Genomic DNA, 22,095 nt, shown 5'->3' with positions numbered 1-22,095 from the left:
GCCGGCTTCCTATTGGTCAGTTCTGACGGGTCTGAGGCAATAAACCGAGGCGGCTGGAAGCGGCGCCGGCTGGTCGAAGCACTTTTTGTCAAACCTCAGGGCTCAGAGACACACAGAGGTTCTGTTTACTCCTTCTTCAGTAGAGTTCTGTTCAGTTCAGTCCAGTTGTGTTTGGATCGCTTGGTTCTGTGTTTGTACAGCTCATCACGCTGCTGCCATATTTACTCCAGTTATAGAAATCTAAAGAGTTGTTGTTGTTTTGATCACCACCAGAGCTGACGGACGGACGAATGAATGATAGTTGGACTGCTGTTTGGTTAATTGGTTGGTTGGTTGGTTAATTGGTTGGTTGGTTGGTTGGTTGGTTGGTTGGTTGGTTGGTTGGTTGGTTGGTTGGTTGGTTGGTTGGAATAAATAAATACTTGCCGTTCTCAGCTCTGGTGGGCAGTGAGATCTTTTTTATTCTCCATCTGTACCATATCATCCAGTTTCAGGCCGTTCCTGTTCAGAAACTTCTCAATCGGCTCCACTGACTGGGAACCAGTAAGGTTCTGGAACATTAGTGGTATCACTGGCCAGCACTTCTGGCTCAATAATTTATGTTTACAGGAAGGTATGAAAAGTATGAATGAGTGAACCTGGGTTTTACTGCCATAACTGAATTAGAATAAAAGCTTAAACTGGAACAGATTCCAGAACCATGAACTGATATCAGTTGACTCTGGACAGAACAAAAATGATTTGACTGGACCTTTTATCCAACACAGAGCCAGGAATTTAGTCCAAGAAAAACTGCTGAAATTCCAACTTTCTAGGAAAAGCTTGATCCCAAGTTCCAGGGCTGGTTTGAAACCAAATATTGTAAATTTCTTTAACAGCAACCGTCACCTGAAATCCCTAAATGGTTCCAAATTCAGAGTTTGAACTAAAATTTGACCAGAAGTAACAAAAACACAAATCTTATCTGACATGCAACAGAAAAGAAATAAAAGGAGACAGATCGTATCAGCATCATGAATCTAAATGTAAACTTCCAAAATAAAAGCTTCTGTCTTCAGGAACCATCAGGACGGTTTCCTACTGAGATGAGGTTCTCATTCTGGTCTGGTTGAAGCGTTTTTATGGCGGTCCAAAAGCCCAGTTCAGGTCGATGATCACCAGTCAGCCCACGGCTCTCTCAGGACCACTTTCTGGGTCTCAGGCGCGAAACGTCATGGATCCCAGTCCAGTTCTGGTCCAAAGATCGATCACTGCTTTGGCCCAGAATCGTTCCGGGATCCAGAGCTTTGACACGGCGGTCGGTCTCCTCCGTCCGCCGTGTCGCTGGTCTGAAAACTAAAAAAATAAACCCTGTAAATATCTGAAGTGTGTAAATAAAAAACTATCGGAGATTCTATTTTATGTATGAACGGAGGGAGAGCAGCGCCACCTCAAGGAGAAAACTTTAATTTGGTGTCTTTTATTTGTAAAACTCAGAAAGTTTAAGACGATGAAACAGAGAGAAATTATAAAAATGAATTTATGACTTTATGAAATGTACAGAAATCTCTTCAGTTTGATGTTTCAGTTGTTTTCTATCTAAACTTTGTTTCTGTTTGCTTTTTATTTGTACACAAGTGGCTGTTTACATGGAAACGAATCCTTTTCTTCTGCGAATAATGTGATTGGAGGAGACGTTTGGCTGGGGGCGGAGCCTTGAAGTTCACATTGTTGGATTTTAATTGATAATAGAAATTTCAGATACATTAATGCACCATTTGAGCTTTGCTTTATAAACTTAAAACAAATTAAAATTATATTTAGGTATATTGATTTTCAGGATTTTCTTTGACAATATTTTATCATTAATGTGATTTTAATAATTCACATTTAAACTAAAATAATTGTAATTATTCCTTTATTTTTTAATTTTATATTTTTTCCTCTTGTTTTCTAATCTTTCAGATGTAGATTTTGGATTGATTTGAATTTATAAAACGTTGCCAGTTTGACATCAGTGATGAGTTGATGACCATATCGGGGAATTGATTGGTGATTATTGATTATGGAGAACGTGGCCCGCCCCCTGCAGACGTCTCCTCCCTCTGCTGTCTCACTACAAACACTGAAATAAAATCTGGAGACAAAAAAAACTCAAGTCAGTCTCAGTTTGTTTCCCGGCCAGAAGGTGGCGCCATCAGCAAACTCCACAGACCCGCAGTGAAGTGGGTTCGGTTCTGGACCAGAAAAGATAAAAACATAAAACTATGTGACAAAATCTGGAAAATAATCCGATTTATTCAGATTTCTGGAAACAATTCAGTGTTTATGGAAGCGGTACCGACTGACCCGCTTTAAGCCGCGGGTCGCTCTGCTGACAGGCTGGACGGAACCGGGGACACATGAGGACAGTGAGGACGTGGGACACGAACCGACAACCCCGAACCTGAGAGCAACCCGAACCTGCAGCTCAGATGTATGATTCCTGAAGGGACCAATCAGGGTGGGGGGTATGTTTGGTTGGATGTGACCCGATTGGACCCACTCCACACCCACCGAACCTCCCCAGCATGCAGGGCTGCAGAGTGGACAGAACCTCACCCTGACCCCTCCACGAGAGGAGTCAGCTTTCCATCCCTGATAAGGAGAAGGTTTATATTTAGTGGGAAATTTGGGGGAAGGGTGAAGGACTGTTATATTTATCAGGATCGGAACCGCGCTGCCCCTCATCTGGGTCGGGATCAGAACCGGCCCACCTGGATTCTGGTTCTGATCCCAGTTTAACCCGAAGCTTTAGGTTCTGATCAACCCAGTCGCCGCCAGAGCGCCGGGGAGCATTGAATTATGGGTAGTGTAGTGTTTACACTCCTGACAAACTTAATTATTTTATACTGTTGGGTTTTCTTGGTTCCGAAAAGAAAGTTTTTATTGAGTTTGTAATCAAATAATTATTATTCTGTCGAACAGCTGTTTGTGTTGGAACCGACTACCGTGTGTCTGCATACACCTCAGAAAATACTCAGCTGCGCCCCGACACTGGAGGCCAGCTGGCTGAAAGCACGCAGACATATCAGAGGTTTTCTGTTTCATCATCCATCCTGTTAGTGACGTCACTGCAGCAGCAAGCCTCACTGATTCACCTGGGATAATATTCTGAGCAAGAAATAATAATTCCACTTATTGTCATTAGTAGTTTCATCCACATGGTTTATTTTGAAAGATTTATTTTATTCATCATTTTAAGATCATTTTAAAAATCACAAATTTCTTATTTTACGTTTTTCTTTCTCCGTTTGCAGCGTTTGGATCTTTGACAGCAGCTTCTAAAACGGTCCAGTCAGTGACAGACAAACATGCACAAATGAGGGATCCGTCAGCGGCTCCCAACGATTCAGAACCGAGCCCACGGACCGGCCCCGCCCCCACCCCGCCCGCGGTTCCGCCGCCATATAGAACCGCTGTTCGGGTCCTCGGCCTCGGTGTCGCATCCCAGCCGCCGGCAACTCAACTTCACAAGTTCTCATCAAGTCCCAGAACTCAGGTAGATATCCGAACCGGCAGAAACATTTGAACTGGACCCGAACCGCTGCCGGTTTCAGCTTCACTAAAACTCTGTTGCATGAAGCGTTTTCACAGAAATTCTTAATTGTGTTTGCAGAAAAATGTTAGATTCTGGTTCGGATCAGGTGGAGGAAGTCCAAAAAGTTCAGAGCTTTGACTCTGCAGAATCTCTGAACTTTTGTCCAACATGCAAAACGCATCCATTCATCTCAAGAGTTTTTATTTGAAACCAGAAAATAATCTGAACATCAGAGCTTGGATTTAACATTTACAGTTTAGATTTTTTCTTAAATCTAATGCAGGAATAATTATTCATAAATTCCAGATCTTTTTGATTTTTATGTCCTAGAGGTTCTGCTCCAGGTTCTAAGTGCATAATCTCCCCAGTCTTTTAAAAAATGCCTTTCAAACTCTAAAGGTTCACATTTGTGCAACATTTATTCAAAATGAAGCTAAATTTAGATGCTTTAAGTTCTTTTAACATTCATGTTTCTGTAAATATTTTATGCTTTTCTTGGTTTTAAAACCTCAAAACACAAATAAAATGACATCTCTTTAAAATTTCCGTTTCCAATAGCAGATATTTATCAAACATTTTAAAGTTTTTTACAGAAGTTTATGTAACCCTGGTGTCTCAGAGCGAGTTTTAATTCCCCCAGTCCTGTTTGTTTCTCCCGCCTGGAACCGGTTCTGTCCTGCCCGGTTTCTGATTTCATCTGGACCCGTCTGAAGGGTCAGCAGAACCCAAACTGGGATCCTAATAATACCCAGCAGGGGGTTGAAGTGGGAGCGTCTCCCGCTGACCCTCAGCTGCTGCTGGTGGCACGACGACAAATACCAGCAGCTGTAAAATTAGCAACGTGTTTCTGGGTCCAGACAGAACCAGAAAGTGGACCAAAAACTGGGTCAGGATCTCAAACCAGATGATATGTTTTCATTCCAGGATGCCCGCTGGATGTTTCTATTTTTATTCCAGACTCATTACGTTTTTGCTCTTTAGTGGTTAAAAGACTTTCTTCTGTTTTTGTTTCTTTTCTTTTTTCCCTGTTTTTTTATTTTATTTTTTTAGCACACTGTCGTATTAACCCTTGTTTCACTCACATGAATGTCTTCAGATGTGAGTAAATGAGACGCGTGTTTCTCTGCAGCCTCCTCAGCAGACATGGAGCGTACCTTCATCGCTGTGAAGCCTGATGGCGTCCAGAGAGGACTGTGTGGCGAGATCATCAAGCGCTTCGAGACAAGAGGCTTCAAGCTGGTCGCTGCCAAATTCGTCCAGGTGAGAAACAAAATGACGATCAGGAGGGAAACTAAGTACAGCCCTGATCAGCAGCAGCGGGTTTGTCTCTGCAGCAGCTGGTGCTCAAAGTAGGGGGAGGGGGCCAGCTGTGATCCGCTGGCTGATTTCACGCAGCCCTTCCAACTAAAATACAAATTAAATAAATTCAAACAAAACTGTAACTTTTAAGTTAAAATCTACTGACAAAAATGTTAAATGATAAATAAAGTGATCATCTTTTCCAAGCTTTCTGTAGTCATGGTAACTCGGGACACATTTACTCATTGACTTATTCTAAACCTTTCAATCAATATTGAAGAATTATTGATTTGAAACAAGCTCATATCTTGCTGAAAAGTTACTTTTGTCTCGTTTTGCAGTAGAAATGAGATCAAAAGTACTTTTGCAGTGCAGATTGATGAGCAGCTCAAGTTTCTTTGATTTTCACCTGTTTGCTCCAGAACAGTAAAAATGATGCTGATTGGTCAGTTAATGTCTCGAATCGCGTGTGATCAGCAGGGTGCGCTGACGTTTTGCTGCGTTTCATGCATCCCTCTCCCCGCTCTGTGCGCAGGCCTCTGAGGACCACATGAAGAAGCACTACCTGGACCTGAAGGACATGCCTTTCTACGCAGGACTCTGCAAATACATGTCCTCCGGACCAGTCTTCGCCATGGTAACGCCAACACAAACATGGCCGCGCATAACTTCCTTCTTTGATTTTCCGCTGCGTCAGCGACCTCTTGACACCTGCTGGTGCTGAAGGCCTCAGCTGCTTCAATCCAACAGAGGACAGCCACAAAACATGCTTGGTGGATGTTCTTATCTTTTATTCCAGACTCGTTACATTTTTGCTTTTTAATGGTTAAAAGAAGAATTTTTTAACTCTGTGTCTCCGTAGACACAGAGCGAGTACAGAGTGAAACTTGCTGCTCTTGCTTTAATATTTAATGAATTGTGTCGTTCATCATTTCAAGAGTTTTGACGTTTTGTTGTCATGACTCATTTCAGGGCTCTGAGTTTATTAGCACGGCGCCCTCTTGTGACCAGTTTATTTTACATGCTTTCTTTTAATTTATAAAAATGTTTGAGTAACTTCATAAAAACGTGTTAGAGCCACGTTAGGTTTGAAGTTCATTTTTGAAGATTTCAGGGGATTCTCCTGAAATCTCAACCTGATTCAGACGTTTGTATCTGGATTTGTGTTTCAGGTTTGGGAGGGTCAGAACATTGTGAAGCTGGCCAGGATGATGCTGGGCGAGACCAACCCCGCTGACTCCAAGCCCGGCAGCATCCGTGGAGACCTGTGCATCAACATCGGCAGGTGAGGAAAACATTGCAGCGCTGCAAAACCTGCACAACGCTCCAGAAAATGACTGCAAAGATTCAACATAATCAAAAACTTAACCACAAGTGGGATTACTGAGGTCTGAGAAGAGGTTTGTTCTCAAGGAATATCCAGAAAAATGTAAAATTTAATGGGAACAAAAAGAAAAATAAATATTAAAACACATTTTTACATTAGAATCAATTGAAAAACATATTTTTGCCCATTAAAAACATTTGTTACATGAATAAAAATTCAGAAAATTAGAAAATTTCTGCATTTCAAAATAAAAAAATATATGTCATATGTTCCTGAAATACAAAAAAAGCTCTAAATATAAAACAAAAGCATCTTGTTAATGTGATATAGGTGAGATAGGCAGTAAAATTAGAAGTTCTTAAAATCAATACGTTTTAAAATTTATTATTTAATCAATGATAATAAAAATATTTCATTAGCAAAAATAATTAGAAATGACCACTAATTATTTTTAGTTGTAAAAATACTAAATGATAATGCAACACAAAATCTATAAAATGAAATGGGGAAAATAACTCCTTCTTTTGTAGAAGAAACTAAAATTTCCAGACAGAATCGACCAGATAATAAAACCGTAAGTCACTGATCTGGACCCGACTGTGTCCTCAGGAACATCATCCACGGCAGCGACACCCTGGATAACGCCAAGATGGAGGTCGACCTCTGGTTCAAGGCAGAGGAGTTCGTCAACTGGACCCCCTGCGCTCAGGCCTTCCTGTACGAGTAAACCCCGCCCCTCTGGAGCTCCGCCCACCCATCCACTAACCCTGCCCACTCTACAGTCAATCCTCTACCTTGGTTTTTACCTGTCCCACCAAACATGCAGCACTGATCAATAAAGTCTCATGTTGACCACAAAGTGTCTGAGTGTCGATGTTCAATCGTATCGGAAATGATGGAGATAAACAGTAAAAAACTGTCAGAAACAAAAATAATAAGACAGCATAAAGATCGTTGTACAATTTAAAAGGTAATTTGTGTCACACATTTCAGCTGAAACGCAGTAAAAACACAAAAGCATAATAAATTATGACAGCAATAAATACATTTGATCAAATGCCATCATCAAGCAAATGCACATGAAATACATTGATCAATTTATTATGAATCAAAAGCAGCTCCAAACGGGGAATTTAGTCTAGATTTAAAGGAACTCAATGTTTCAGCTGTTTTGCAGTTTTCTGGAAGTTTGTTCCAGATCTGTGGTGCATAGAAGCTGAATGCTGCTTTTCCATTTTGGGTTCTGGTTCTGGAGATGCAGAACCAGAACCAGAACTGCCAGGAAACTACAGATGAAAATTAACCCCAGTGGCTAAATCTGGCATTTTTACATGCTTGTTTTCACATCCTCATGTTGATTTATATGTACAGTCCCTTGTAAAATAAATTAAAATTAACAGAAGCAAGTATTAGTTTTACTGCCAGATTATTTCATTTATATCAAAATATTTTTTCCATGTTAAAAGTGAAACAATCTGCAAGAGTATTTTCATCAGCATTAAGGAATTACTGACTTGAGACAAGATCTTATATCTTGCTGAAAAGTTACTTTGATTTATTTAAATTTTTCTAAGATATTCGCACTAGAAACTTGACTGATAAATACTTGGAAAGTTTTTGTTTTTTGCAGTTCAGGTCATCTTATATAAGTTAGAGCTGCTAAAATCAAGGAATGAGTCAATTTTGTCATCAAGCAACAGGAAAAAAATATCCTTAAAAACTGGACCAAACCTCTTCGAAACAACAGAAGTGGTTGCAGTGAATGAAATATTGCTGAGTTAATAAACACGGTCCTCTTGTTTACATGAGCGTTTCACCTGGGTTGCATGAATCTGATGGTCAGCCTGCAGCGAGTCCAGCCAGAACGGCGAGTGTCTGGTGTCAGCATGAGGTCCAGGACGCTGTTTTTAGAAGGCGGGAGGGGAAGAACTACACGTTTCTGGCAGATTATCAGTCATGCTGCGGATGCTGAACCATCAGCTGAATCCTATCCTCCCTCATCAGGGAAACGCATCAGGCTCTGGTCCAGGTAGAGCTGGAGCGCTGTGGGCTGGCATGACTTTCCTTTTACAGGCAGATGAAATGAGGACAGAAACAGACTTGATTCATACATTCAAATTTAGAGTTTATGATCAAGAAGGAAGAACATTTTGCTGATCCAAGATTTTTGTCCTGGTTCATCCTGCTGCCTTATAACTCAGGCAGTTTGTTCACTCTGAGATCCAGTTGATTGATAATAAAGCTCCAGGTGGGAAACTAATTTGTGTTCATGCAAACCAAATGAACAAAACCCAACTTAACCAATCCTTTAGAACCTCACAGAACCATGATGTTTGGTCTTCTTGGTGCATCGTATTCAAACAATTTCACTTTTTAATAAAACTATTAAGCTGCTACTGGCCATTTTACTTTTTGATGTTTGAAAATTAAAAATCAGAAAACTACTGATATCAAAACTTTATGTAAATACAATGCAAGTAATAAAAAAAAGAAAACACAAACACACCCATAAAAGAAAAATAAGACTAAAATACTAGATATGAGTCAAATCATTTACAAAATGATGAATAGTGACTTTAAATACATTAAAAGAGAAAATTCCTTCAACTTTGAGTCTTTCTGCAGTTGATTTCAGTGGAAGCAGCAAACCGGAAGGATTTGTTTACCATAATCATTAAAAAGAGCTAAAATGAAAACATTATGAAGTCAGTTATAACAACAGAGAAATGAGAAATATTTATGTTACACATAAAAGCAATATAGTAAAACTACTGTTGCCTCTTTGGGTTTTAAAAATGTAAATAAAATATTGTCACACGACCGTCGCCATGTTGTTACGCCACAATGCATTCTGGGTAAATGATGTATGCTAGGTCTGAAAAAATGCCTGGGTGAAATTATACAGTGAAAGATATGACATTTTAGAAATAATTGAGTTTTCACGTGTCAAACTGCAACTTTTTAGTTGATGGGAAAATTAAAACATATTCAGCTAATTGTGCATCACTTTAACCACAAGGTATTATTATATGCCGATGATGTTATTCTTTACTTCTTACTTACTTCACTATTTTCTGAGTGCAAAGTTGATATTTCTTAATATTTTTCCAGTAGTTTTGATTCGTTTTAGTCTTTGCCGTTGCCAAGGACAAGAGAGAGGACCGCCCCACACTTTGGACTCTCTAGACTATGAAGTTTTATTCCCTGACTCGATTCATAAAGTCTGTTCTGCCAGGTCCGACGTCTGTGGGCTGGACATGAGATCAGGAGATGGCCCGTTTGGTTTTGACCCGGTAATAAATCACTGTGTTAGGATCCATTTCCAGTCCAGAAGGCATGTTAAGGAGCTCTGATGATTTATGGAGCGAGGATGAGGAGAAACTAACGAGCAGCTGTTCTACTGAGAGGATCGAGGTGGAACCAAGTTCTGCATGTCACATTTCTCTGGTCCGACCAGAACCGGATAGAACCTGACAGAACCTGATCCTTATTGGTAGAAAATTCCAGCTCTAAAACTTGAATATTTAGTAAAAAAACAATTTACCAGTTCTCATCATTCATGCATGAATAAATATATATTCTAGCAGACTCTTGATATTTTTCTTTTTATTGCATAAAGTCATTAATTTCACATCTAGATGAAATATTTCTTCACAATCATGCTGCCAAAAATTGCACAACGTATAAAAACCTTCATCAGAACATCAACACACGACTGTAGTCAGACAGTTACAGCAAGCTGATCCAGATCCGTTTGTCGTCTTCAAACCTGCGAACTGATGGGGAATCAAGAAAAGTTCACAACAATCCACGGACATCAACAGATTCTTCTAAAAATGATTCTTTTCTGAAGATCTTCAGCTTTATTTTCACATTTAACAGCACAAAGAGCAGAAGTCGACCCTCAGAGGGAACCAGGATGTCCCACAGGAGAAACGTCTCATGACCTCTTCACCTTCCTAGCTATACTGTGAAAGGACTCATCTACTGTTCAGACTGCAGCTTTTATATTTTTAATAAATGAAATCAGAAAGATTTCCATGTGTTTGAAATAAATACTCAACATTTTAAGGTAACATGAGTAAATCAGCCCAAAACTCGACCAAATTGTTCTGGATTTATCACCTGAACTGCAGAAAAACAAACATTTATTCATTGTTTTTGGTTTAGTTTCTAGTGCAAAATTATTTCAAATTTTTTAGTTAGTTTGAAATAAGAGAAAAGTAACTTATAACCAACTTTTCACCGAAATAGCTTATTTTAAGTCAATAATTTATTAATGTGGAAGAAAAAAGTACCAGTTCCACTGGCAGATTATTTCACTTATAACATTCTGTTGTAACCAATTAGCACTTTTTAATCAATATTAATGATTTACTGAAAACACGCTCCTTTATCTCACTGAAAAGTTAGTTTTGTCTCATTTAACGTGTGCTGAGATATTTGCAGTAGAAACTAAACCAAACTACTTGTTAAGATTTTGTGTTTTTGATCAGTTCTGAGCCTCTGAGGTCATTCTGATACATTTCCTGTGGGATCGAACTCTGCTCGATGAGGAACTGGTTCGGTCCGACACGCCGGCGTCACAAAGTGACGAGGAACGCCTTCAACATGTTCAGCTCTTAGAAAACCCGACATATTTATAAAAACACAAGCTGAAGGCGTAGAAATCCTCCCAGAATGAGCCTCAAATCCTCCACATAAAGCACCAGGACACATGATTGTTTTCTCACAACAGAAACCAGTTTGCACTGGTTCCGGTTCTTCACGTTAAACTGGGAGCCGGGCCGAGGTTGACCGACAGACAATCGATGAGATGAGATGAGATGAGAGGAAGCCTTTTTCTCCCAGGAAAAGGAGATTCAGACATTCGTTATGAGCAAATATAAAAAAAATGTCACTGACTTCTTTTAAAAATGTAAATTTTACGGAAGACCTTAACTGCCAGAACCCGGAAATAAATTTAGGAGAAGCAAAATGTTAAAATCTCGTTATAATGAGATTTACATGACTTATAAACAAAATATATCAAGTCATAATCAGTCTGCTGCATCTCATTAAAATGAGAAACTTTGCTATGATGAGAAAATTGAATGCAAATTGTTAAAATGAGAATTTTTCTTCTTATAACAAAAAAAAAACAAGTTTCTCATTAAAAGAGATGCAAAATTTGTCCAGTATAACGAGATTATAAAACATGTCTTTGACAAGATACTGCTCCTAAATCTATTTCCAAGATTATGGCAGTTAAAAGCTTTCATAAAATTTGGACTTACTAAATAAAAATGAGTAAATGTAAACTAGAATAATGAATAAATCCAGTTCCCTTCATTCTTTTTCTGGTTTTTTTTTTTCTGACAAAAAAAACAAAACCAAACAAACCATAAAATAACACCGACCGAAAGAAATGCAAGTTTTCCTTTGGAGAAACTAGCTTCCATTTTTACATTTAATTTAAATTTTAGGCTCTAATTCTGACATTTTTACTAGAATGTAAAAATAAATGTCTCATAAAATCAGTTTAATTGAGTCTATAAAACCTTCAGAGCTTCATGAAATGCAATAGATTTATTTTCTTCTAGAAAATGCGACGTTTTACGTTACATATGCAGAATTCAACTTTTGAACTTTGAGTTCATTTTCTGCATGAATGAAAACATAAAAACTTCCTTCACTGACCATCAAAAACACATCAAACTTTACATTTGTGTTGTTTTATCTCATGGACGCCACAAAGACGGAACAGGTAATAAAATGTTAGAATAAAGTATTTCTTCTTAAATCCAATATATTTTTGTTAAAAACTGTTTAATCAAATTAAACCTTTTTGTTCTGCAGCTTATTTAAATTCTGGTTTCTGAGGTATCAGAAGAATTTGATATTTTTAAGGTTGTTCAACTTTAAAGATAAATTTGCTTTATGTCAAAATTTTCTTGTATTTTTTTGTATATGTAATTTAATTTTCACTTTTATTTTAGAAATTTAAAGACAAAAGAATCTTATAAAACTTAAATATTTTCTGACTGTAGTTAATATATCTGCTTTTATATGGTACGTTTTTTTTTTGTTGTTTTTTCACATTTTAGAGGCTACTATTCTGCAACGTAGAGGCTACCTTCCTATAACTTGAATTTTACCTTCCTGTAACTTAGAGGTCACCTTAAGTTACTTTTCTACAGCTTCAGTGTGACTTTCCTTTAACTTAACTATTACTTTTTGAACCTTTGAGGCTGTCGTTCAGCACCTTAGAGGTTACATTAATGTAACTCAGAAGTTCCCCTCTGATAAATTAAAAGTCAGCCAGTTGAACCTTGACCTTCCTGTAAGGCAGATGCAACGTCCCCAAGACTTTTGGGGCACTTTTCTGAAATGTGGAGGCCATCTTTCTGTTATTTTCTAAAACTTACATCCTACCTCCTCACAGCTTAGAGGGGAGAAATACAAAATGAGCTGAAGTCTACTGGAAACTCATCAGTTTCTCTTTCAGTCAGAGTACCTGTTATAATTGAGCTGTCCTCTTCCTGCAAGGTTCAAAAGTCACCTCATATTGAAGTCTAGTTCCTTTGAGTACTTTGTAGGTATTAGAGAAATATCTGAAAGCAAATTCAGTCATCAAAGTTGAAAGTTATGAAAAGTTAGTCGACATTTTCAGGATACCCATAAAATTTTCTCTCCAGCTGGAAAAATTAAAGGCAAAAAAAGTTTTAAATAAGGAGAAAACTTCAAAACTTTAAACACTTCATGAGAGCTGCATTGTCCTGACAGCACCCGAATGCATCATGTCAATCAGCTTAAATGTTCTTCTTTTTCAGGCTGTTTTGGTTCAGAAGAATAAAACGTCGGAGGGTTTGTGGAAGGAAACCAATGAAGCGGGCGGCAGTTAATAGTTCGTCACAGTAAATGGTTCGATGGTAAAGAAGCAAAGTTTACTGATCTTTGCTGGCCAGGAAATCTCGGGACGACCCGTTGGTTTCCGGCGCCGCTCGCTGGAATGAGGAATTCGTTCCTCCTGTGTTGTTGTGGATCTCCATCTGTAGACCTGAAGACACACAGTCCCCACCAATCAAGTCCAGTTTCTCCATAAAAACATGTTGGCCGTCAGAATAACCGCTGACCGAGCAGCCGGAGCAGCAAAGCGTCTCAGCGGCTGGGTCACACGGTGCTTACCTGCCCGCCCTCCGCGTCGGGGTCGGCGGACGGCGGCCGGGCGGCCGAGGCCGGAGGGGGCGGTGACGGGTAGTCAGGCGGCGTCTCGTTCTCGTCTCCTGATAGGCTCCTGGGAACTCCCGTTACCACGGAGCCGGAGAGGCTGACAGGGCGTTTAGCAACGGGTAGCTTCCTCTCTGGCAGACAGTCGGGTCAACATTTTTAGATTTATCTTGTGCAGTTGAAGGCGACACAAATTCAATTTTTCTCAATGAAGTCAAAAAGGACTTGTGCTACTTTCATTTGTGGAACTAAATTGGATCCAAATAAGATTGTTTTTAAAACTTTATCCATCTTTTAAGTCATTTATGTGAAACCTGCGTCATAATTCTGCACCAAACAAACCCAGACGCTGTAAATCAGGACGTAAAAAATGTCTGAAAATGATTATTTTTATGAACTTGTCGCATCCTAACCGTGGCTCTGACAGAAAAACAAACTTCTCTACACTAAAGGCAGATTGCTGTTAGCTTTGCTTTCCTTTTCGTCTTGTTCTGATCTTGTGATGAGACTGTCGGCTCCGTCCATCATCAATCCAGAAACAGAACTCAGCTGTGTCGCAATAAATCAATTAATTGTGTAATAAATTAAAACTAAATTTTTACAATTTATTGTTTTTCTCTATTCTTTCGCTCAACCAAGAACTGGATAATAAAAGCTTCAGTCTGGTTCTAAACATTAATTTGAAGGACAATTTAATTTACAGAGTCCTCCTAATTCATTTTATTTGTTGTTCTGTTTATTTATTTTGGATATTTAAAATGTTTTTCAGTTCCAGTGTTAAATGTTCATTAGTATTTAAAGTTTGTTGATCTTGACTTGGAGAATGTCTTCTTGCATCTTATTAGTTGAAAATAGTCTCTAAACATCAATAATATTATTGTTTATCGCACTAAATAATCATCCAGAAACATTTGTGACAGACTTAAGTTTTGAGAACCAAATCTGTAAAACTTCCATCAGTGGGATTAAAAATCGATTCATAACGACCTACTTTTCTTCTGTCCTCGGTACTGCTGGGACTTCCTCCTCTGTTTGGATCCGGCAGACTGCAGATCTCTGGACCCTGGAGCCAACAAACCCTGGGTTAGCATGTTGGGTTAGCATGTTGGGTTAGCATGTTGGGTTAGCATGTTATGTTAGCATGTTATGTTAGCATGTTGGTTTAGCATGTTGGGTTAGCATGTTATGTTAGCATGTTGGGTTAGCATGTTGGTTTAGCATGTTGGTTTAGCATGTTGGGTTAGCATGTTGGGTTAGCATGTTATGTTAGCATGTTGGTTTAGCATGTTGGGTTAGCATGTTATGTTAGCATGTTATGTTAGCATGTTGGGTTAGCATGTTGGGTTAGCATGTTGGGTTAGCATGTTATGTTAGCATGTTGGGTTAGCATATTGGTGAGGGTTACCTGCGGTAACGGCCGGCGGCTGCAGCTGGTACCCGGTCAGCTGGCACCAGCCCACCGGGTACAGGTCCGGGGACTCGCAGTCCACCCACTGGTCGTACTCGTCTTCCCAGCCGTCGAAGTGGATCCGCAGCAGCCGGTGGACGATCCTGATCACCGTGGCGACGCAGACGAGCCGCGGCTCCATGAGGTCCACGGCCTCCAGCTTCATCCCAGGACGGAAACCGTGGTTCGGGACTTCCTGTTGGAGCGAAGAGAGGGGAGTTTAAACGCTCGTCACGGCGTCTCCACCGTCACCGACGGGTTCTTCTGGGTTCCCGTGGTTCTGAGAGTCCATTCTGCTGCCAACCACAAAATTAAAATAATCTGTTCCATGTCCAAACAATGTTGGACATGCACTTTAAAATCAGAAATTACTCCATGGGTGAAGTTTAGTGGAAGGAGGATCATGGTGTGGAGCCACTTTTCAGGAGTCAGGGAAAAAATAAGTTAAAAACAAAGCTTTGTCTGTTATTCTGCAAATATCCCGGTACACTACAAATAAGACAAAACTAGCTTGAAAGCAAATTTTTCAGTAAGAAATATCAGTTTGTTTTCAGACAATAATTGATGAAAAAGTTCTCGATCCACTGCCAGATTATTTCACTTGTACGAAAAAAAATTTGGCACATTCTGCAGATTTTTCATTTAACCACTTAGGCTTATTATGTACAACATTAAAATACATCAAAATCAAACAAATCATTTTTTAAATAAGAAAAACATTTTATTGCCAAACGTGCAACGACAGATTTACTTGATCAATTTAAAAAAAAAAATGCATCTGCAGCTAAAAAACACTTTTAATATGAAAAATTCAGTCTTAGTATTTACACTCCTTCAGTAGACGGTTATTTTAATAGTCGATTAATCACTTTGATTAGAATCCATCAGTTTTTGGTCTGACCTTGTTGAAGAGGTTGACCGGAGCGGCCACCGACTTGCTCTCCTTCAGATACTCGAACCACCTGAAGGGAAGACCGGCGTAGCCTGCGGAGGGGAAACAGGCGGAGCGTCCGTCATCCCGGATCTCACTGGACGCTTCCAGGATATTCCAAAGCTTCCTAAATCCTCTCATCTCCATCTTAAGAGGTTTTTAATTCACAACTTCTCCAAAAACTTCTCGTTTATGTCCCAATGTTAATGTTCTTCTCTGAACGTACAGAAACTTTTCCTTCTAACTTTTCCAATCAAAAATTTTATCAAGAATTTGAATTAAAAAAAAAATTGATTTCTTCAAACACGTTGTTAGTTTTATTGGGAAAAGCGTCCAAAACGATACACTGCAAAAACACAAAATCTCTTTTGTTTAGTTTACCATGTAAATGTCTTAGTACACAGGAAATAAGACAAAACTAACTTACCAACAACTTTTCAGAAAAATATAGGAGCTCATATTAACTCAATAATATTTATTGAGTTAATAAATAAAGTGGAAATAAAGTTCCACTTGTAGATTATTTCACTTTATGAAACGGGAAAAAAAATGCGAGGTGGAAAATCTGCCAATAGTTTTTGCAGTGCATTCCTGTGTTTCTGTTATTTCCAGGTTTTCAGAAACCATCCGATTTAACGGCGTTTCTTCAAACCTGCGGCTGCAGGAAGCTGGACATACCTCTGGGGGGCGTCAGCTCGATGTTATTGATCTCACAGAACCCAGCGGGGAAGATGGACGGAGACGTGGAGTGATAACAGAACCAGTCGGAGCCGTCGGCTGCTTCCGAGCCGTCGATGCCGATCATCAAGTATCCGTCTGCCAGAACCTGCGGGAGGCGACGGAGGCTGCAGGTCAGGCGGAGGAGTTTGAGTCGCCGTCTGAGCGGGATGACGGACTCCTCTTCCTCACCTTCCTCACTGTGGCCACGCAGATGGCAGACAGGTTCAGCGGGTCGATGGCCTCCAGCTTCATCCCGTCCTGGAACCAGAGTCCGGTCTGATCCACCTCCTTCACCTGTGGGGACAGAGGACATCGCTCTCAGGTCTACAGGTATTAAACTGCCCCCTAGTGGTCACAAGATGGAATAGTCTGATGTAATGACTGTATATGGATTAAAATGAGGGACGCAAATAATGATTATCTTAGCAATTATTCTGGCAATTACTCGATTAATTGGACCAAAGAATTGGCACATTCTGCTGATTTTTCAATTAAACGCTTAAGCATTTTTATACAATATGAAAAATGCAGATAAATAATTACATTCTTTTTTTAAATAAGAAAAGTTTTTTGGTTTGAAACAAATAATCACAATTAATCGTTTCAAGCCCAATTAAAATCAGGTCAATTAGTAAAAAAAAATCCAGAAATCCTGAGAATTTGTTTTGCAACTTTCGGCTTAATAAGAGAACAACTTTAAAAAGCTGCAGATGTAAAATATGGTTGCAATCGATTTTATAATCAATAAATTTGACATCCAAACAGGTTTAAAATGCATGAAAAACAGAAGAGCCCAGCTGAGGCTCACCTTGGCAAACAGCTGTCCAGGAGCGTCCATCTGTCCGTCCAACTTCCTCGTCCCGTCTGAAAACAGAAACACACACCGTCACCCTCCGTCTGCCCCTCCGTCTGCCCCTCCCTCCTTCCTCCACACCGCCGGACTTAAGCCACGCCCACCTGATCGTTTGAAGCGGTGTCCGATGGAGCGGGACCAGCCGATGCTGTGGATCAGCGGGCTGTACATGTGGCACCAGAAGTCGTCCGTCCCGTCGTCGCATTCTTCGTAGATGAGGCGCAGCCGGCCGCCGATCACCTGCAACGACACGGTGGTCATGGAGACGGAAGCGCCCCGGCCGTGCGACCGGGCCGACGCTCACCTGCTCCACCAGAGCCACCCGAGTCCGACACAGGTGGGTCTTATCCACCACCTCCACCCTCATCTGCTTCTTGAAGGGGAACTGCATGCTCTCCTGCACCTGGAGGAGGAGGAAGAGGACACCAGCTAATTTCTTCCTACTTTATCCAGTTTGGCTCATTTGTAACTTTGTGGATATTCAGATGCAGCTATCGCAGTTTTCAGATTCAATCTGTGCAAAATTGCCAGTTTAATCTTTAAAAAAATAATAATTTCTATAACGATGGCAGCTGAATGAGCAGAACCGAACTGCGTCACCTTTGATGAGAAGTCTGGCGGCAGAGTTTTGGACCCGGTCAGTCTCTTAATGAGGAAGGTCTTCCAGTTGGTGAACCTGTGCAGAATGGCTGCAGACAGAAAAGTGTCGGCCAATCAGAAATCAAACCAAACGGGTCGGTCTGGAGCAGAAAACCGCCCAGGATCTGGTCCGTCAGAATCATTTACTCACTCTGAGGAGGAACCAGAGGTTTCCCTCCCGCCGCGCACCAGCCCACCGGGTGGATGTCCGGCACGCACAGATTCAGCCAGAAGTCCCTGGTGGAGTCACTGTCGAAGCCCTCGTAGCGCAGCAGGGCCTTAAAACCTGCGGGAGGAACCAGAACCCGTCCGATTAATCCAGAACCTCCCCAGACGAAGGCTTTAGACGGATCAGCTGAGCTCCGGGCGCTAACCGGCTAGCTTGATGATGCTGGCGATCCAGTAAACCTTCATGGGCAGACCGCTGTCGGTGTTCGGGACCTCGACCCGGACTCCTTCACTGACGCTGGCCCACGACTTCCCCATCAGAACCTGGACAGACGGAGCGTCAAACTGGGCTGGAAGCAACAAAACCTCCTTCTCCAGGACGAATTTATTCATTTTCTTCAGGAGGAATCTGCTGGTACCTGACGAGATCCACTTTTACCAGGATCCAGTGAGGAATGAAAAGAACTCACTGGATCAACCAACACTCCAAAACAACAGCCAAGTCCAAAGAACCCATTTCTGAACAGCTTTTTATTTCAAGGCTGATGAAAAAATGCTGTGAATTTTCACAATCGCAGAATCACAGAAAACTGGAGGCACTGATTCTCTTTCAGCATCTGGAGTCTAAAGGGCCACATAAAAAGCTTCAGCGGGCCACATTTGGCCCCCGGACCTCGAGTTGGATGCATGTAGAGGAAACCAAGATGGCGCTGAGGAGATGAACTCACGTGTTTAAAGCAGCTGACCGGCGCGCCCGTCACTTCCCCGTCTCCTAGGTACCGCCCCCAGTCAAACACGTCCACAGAGACTGCAGGACGCACCGCAGGCGTTAGAGAGCCGCCATGTTTGTGATGATGATGACGAGTGAGGAAGGTTCTGCTGCTACCCACCGCTCTTTCTGGCGCCGCCCTGCTGGCTGGACTGGTGCTGGGCGTACGCAGCCAGTTTGGTCATCAGAGGCTGTTTTTGCAGAACTTTGGCCTTCTTGGTGGGCGGCTTCCCCTTTCAAACAGACAGGAGGCAGATCAGAACCTTCCCGGGTTCAGGAAGGTTCTGATCGGACCGGGTCGGGCTCACCTGCAGCCTGGCCAGGATGCTGGCCTTCTTGGAGTTGGAGGAGAAGCTCCTGGAGCAGGAGACGCTGCAGAAACGCTTGGTTTTACTGTAGAAAGCGTCCCGGACCCCAATCATCCCGCACATCTCACAGGTGGCTGAAGAACAACGGCGGAGAGAAAAACTACCATGAGGAAAAACTACCACCTGCTGAGGTCCACTGCCTCGTTGGTGCCCAAACTTTTCCACATCATGGCCTCCAACCAGCATTAGCTTCTGGCCGGGGAATCCCACAGACAAAATATGCAAACAAGCATCAACTTTCAGAATATTTTTCATCACTTTCCAATAATTAAATGCCAACTCATACTTCTGATTTCAGTTCTTAGCTTTTTGTGCAGCAGTGTCCTCCACTGTCTTATTTCGTGTTTCCATTTTTTGATTGCTAAGCTAACTGTAAGGAGCAAAGCACCAAACATTTTTGATTCTAATAAAAAATGTATTTGATTTTTGTTTATTTTTGCCTTTTTTCTCCCATATTGTGGCGCCGCCTGGTGGAAAGACACTGCGCCAAATGGCCCTGACGTTTACAACCAATTTACTCAAATTAAATTCTTCCACCATAAACAATGTGGTGCTTAATTGGTTTGAGGTTTTTGGGAAATTGCTGCAACTGGCATTAAATGGAAATAAAGTGGGGCTTGTTTTTTTAATTATTTATTTATTTTATCTTCTTTCTACTGTATCTGTAATGCTTGAGAACAAGTTTAACTTTCTGGAAACTCTTCTGACTGACCCATGCCCGCCTTGCCGTCGGGGTAGGTGTACACCTGTCCGTTGGTCTTGATGAGCATCAGGGAGGAGGAGGAGGATGAAGAGGTGGTCAGTTGATGGCCAAGGCCGCCCACGCCGAAGTCTTCGTCCTCGCTGTCCTCTGGGCTGGACGCGCCGCTGCCGGCGCTGGAGTCTGAGCTGCAGCTGCTGCGGTCCTCCTCCAGGCTGTCTAGCATCCCGAAGGAGTCCTGCCGCTTCCTGGACGGACGCTCCATCTGAGGACAGACAGATGATGAGAAAACAAGGCAAAACAAAAAAACAACTACAACAAAGAAAAGGTCCTTCCTATTTGTTTTTATTAAGCATTATCTCTAAAACTTATAGAGAAATATAACTCAAAAGGATGCTCAACATTCCTCATTTTAATTTTCTGTTTTTTGTGTTAGAGTTCCAATTGAATAACTATTTTATTCTCTCAGTATTACAACTTAATTCTCATAACTAAAAATAAAAATCTTAGGCTTGCCCTAATATTCCACTGTTGACCTGAATTCAAAGACCAAATAAACAGAAGCAGTAAAACATTCATTAAACAAAATGGCCGCCCTGGGCGTGCTGACATCAATCTGAACTCATCGGAAACTCAAGAAGTTCACTGGTGAAAAAAAAGTTTAGATTTACAAAAGAAATTATATATTCACAATATCCCCACAATATGACTGAAGGCTTTCTGCAGAAAGTCTTCAGTCAGGGGCCTCTCTAGATTTGTTGCGAGACTGACTGTTGCTGGAGAGCCTACCTTAATATGTTCATATTTTCTCACTGCTGTCAGGACCCCAGCTGAAGAGTTTTGGACATAATATTGAATCTCTGAAGACTCTTGAAATCTCAATAAATAAATAAATAAATAAATAGAAGTGTGGATTTGTTTTTCAACATCTGGTAGAGAGAGTGGAGGAAAGTTGGGTAATGTTAAGATGGAAGGAGATCTTCCACAGTTGCTTCACATGAAATTTAAAGCTGAGGTTGGAAAGTTGTGGCAGATTCACGCTGTAGAGGAGAGAAGTAGAGGGCAGGACCGAATACGAACCCCTGAGGGATCCCACAAGTGAACATCCTGTTCTGTTTGTGCATTTGTTCTGAAAAAATCTTCAATATTTACATTTAAAGCAGAAATGATAGCTTCTGTTTCTTTCAGTCTCAGCTCTACGCATTGAGAAGTTCCTCTGGTATAATAGAGAACAACAATTTCCCAGGTTTTCTTTGGATTTTGGCAGTTTTTGGACCTGACCATGTTTTCAGTTGGGTTTTTGGGTCATTCGGGTTCCTCCCTTTTGGTCCCATCGGTATTATTTATTTTAGCCTCATCACATGTTTAGATCTGTCAGGCATCTGCAGCTCATTAACATCTTCATGATCAGATCTTGTTTCTTTCTTCAAGCTCTGCACTGCGGTGCTCTGACTCTGCAGGGCACCACACCAGACTCCCTTCAGCATTCCTCTAATTCCCGCTTCCTGCCGGTTCTGAATCCAGCGCCAAGGTTCTGGAGTTCAACTCGCAGCTTGGTTTCACTCATCTACACTCATCGCTTTATTCGGCATACATGACCTGACTCTGTAACGGCGTTATGTGTAGGAATCAGTCTGTCAGTATGGATCGTCGCTGCTCTCTGGAGAAGCGGCTCGAACAAGCATAACAAAGCGGGAACAGAGGTCTGTCTCCGGGCAGAGGAGGCAGGGACTCACCGGGTCTCTGGGGGTCTCCATGGGGCCAGATCCCGCACAGGAGGCCGCTGTCTGGATCGCCTCAGCCCGCAGGAAGGCAGGTTAAAACCTAGCGGCTGACATAACAACACAATTAGCACAGCTCAGAGGCTGAATGCGGGTCGCTGATTGGCTGCTGGCTCCCTTCATGTGTGGAGTTCAGATGAGGCGGCAATGCGTCCACCGCCCCCTGCTGGACAGATTCAGAAGCGCAACAACAAAACAGCTCAACTCACAGCTGCACAGCTGCGGCTGCAGAAAACAGTGCGAGGGAGTAATAGGGCCAGACAAAGAGAAAAAAAATACGAAAATAAAATTTTTAGTCTCGATCTCATAAAACTAATTATCGTAA

The 22,095-nt window shown here is 41.3% G+C and overlaps 2 protein-coding genes across 2 annotated transcripts; one reads left to right on the top strand and one right to left on the bottom strand.

Annotated features, from left to right (window-relative positions):
• The first annotated feature begins 3,386 nt into the window (after positions 1-3,386).
• On the top strand, positions 3,387-7,044 carry LOC129373940 (nucleoside diphosphate kinase B-like). Its single transcript, XM_055052093.1, has 5 exons — positions 3,387-3,520; positions 4,689-4,819; positions 5,394-5,495; positions 6,031-6,143; positions 6,795-7,044. The coding sequence occupies exons 2-5, from the start codon at positions 4,703-4,705 to the stop codon at positions 6,910-6,912; spliced, it is 450 nt and encodes a 149-aa protein (XP_054908068.1). The 5' UTR covers positions 3,387-3,520; positions 4,689-4,702; the 3' UTR covers positions 6,913-7,044.
• A 2,729-nt stretch (positions 7,045-9,773) lies between these two features.
• LOC129374003 (MBT domain-containing protein 1-like) lies at positions 9,774-21,909 on the bottom strand. Its single transcript, XM_055052185.1, has 18 exons — positions 21,726-21,909; positions 20,002-20,254; positions 19,230-19,363; positions 19,043-19,154; positions 18,881-18,960; positions 18,359-18,476; positions 18,136-18,270; positions 17,946-18,034; positions 17,650-17,748; positions 17,450-17,585; positions 17,301-17,356; positions 16,682-16,786; positions 16,451-16,598; positions 15,743-15,825; positions 14,800-15,037; positions 14,386-14,457; positions 13,357-13,528; positions 9,774-13,229 (listed from the first exon to the last, which is right to left on the bottom strand). The coding sequence occupies exons 1-18, from the start codon at positions 21,744-21,746 to the stop codon at positions 13,112-13,114; spliced, it is 2,169 nt and encodes a 722-aa protein (XP_054908160.1). The 5' UTR covers positions 21,747-21,909; the 3' UTR covers positions 9,774-13,111.
• Positions 21,910-22,095: the final 186 nt, after the last annotated feature.

The sequence above is a fragment of the Poeciliopsis prolifica genome, unplaced genomic scaffold (assembly GCF_027474105.1).
Source record: "Poeciliopsis prolifica strain line A6 unplaced genomic scaffold, Auburn_PproV2 SCAFFOLD034, whole genome shotgun sequence".
Lineage (NCBI taxonomy): Eukaryota > Metazoa > Chordata > Actinopteri > Cyprinodontiformes > Poeciliidae > Poeciliopsis > Poeciliopsis prolifica.
The sequence above is the reverse complement of the archived record's forward strand: the minus strand, read 5'-3'. Positions and strand labels throughout refer to the sequence as shown.

What these genes read in the sequence shown, in the direction of transcription:
- LOC129373940 (XM_055052093.1), top strand. Translation starts at nt 4,703, where the DNA reads ATGGAGCGTACCTTCATCGCTGTGAAGCCTGATGGCGTCCAGAGAGGA. An exon ending in TCGCTGCCAAATTCGTCCAG is followed by an intron (nt 4,820 to 5,393) that starts GTGAGAAACAAA and finishes CTCTGTGCGCAG; the next exon opens with GCCTCTGAGGACCACATGAA. An exon ending in CCGGACCAGTCTTCGCCATG is followed by an intron (nt 5,496 to 6,030) that starts GTAACGCCAACA and finishes TTTGTGTTTCAG; the next exon opens with GTTTGGGAGGGTCAGAACAT.
- LOC129374003 (XM_055052185.1), bottom strand. Translation starts at nt 21,746, where the DNA reads ATGGAGACCCCCAGAGACCCG. An exon ending in TGGAGACCCCCAGAGACCCG is followed by an intron (nt 20,255 to 21,725) that starts GTGAGTCCCTGC and finishes GTCTGTCCTCAG; the next exon opens with ATGGAGCGTCCGTCCAGGAA. An exon ending in GACCCCGACGCGGAGGGCGG is followed by an intron (nt 13,230 to 13,356) that starts GCAGGTAAGCAC and finishes GGACTGTGTGTC; the next exon opens with TTCAGGTCTACAGATGGAGA.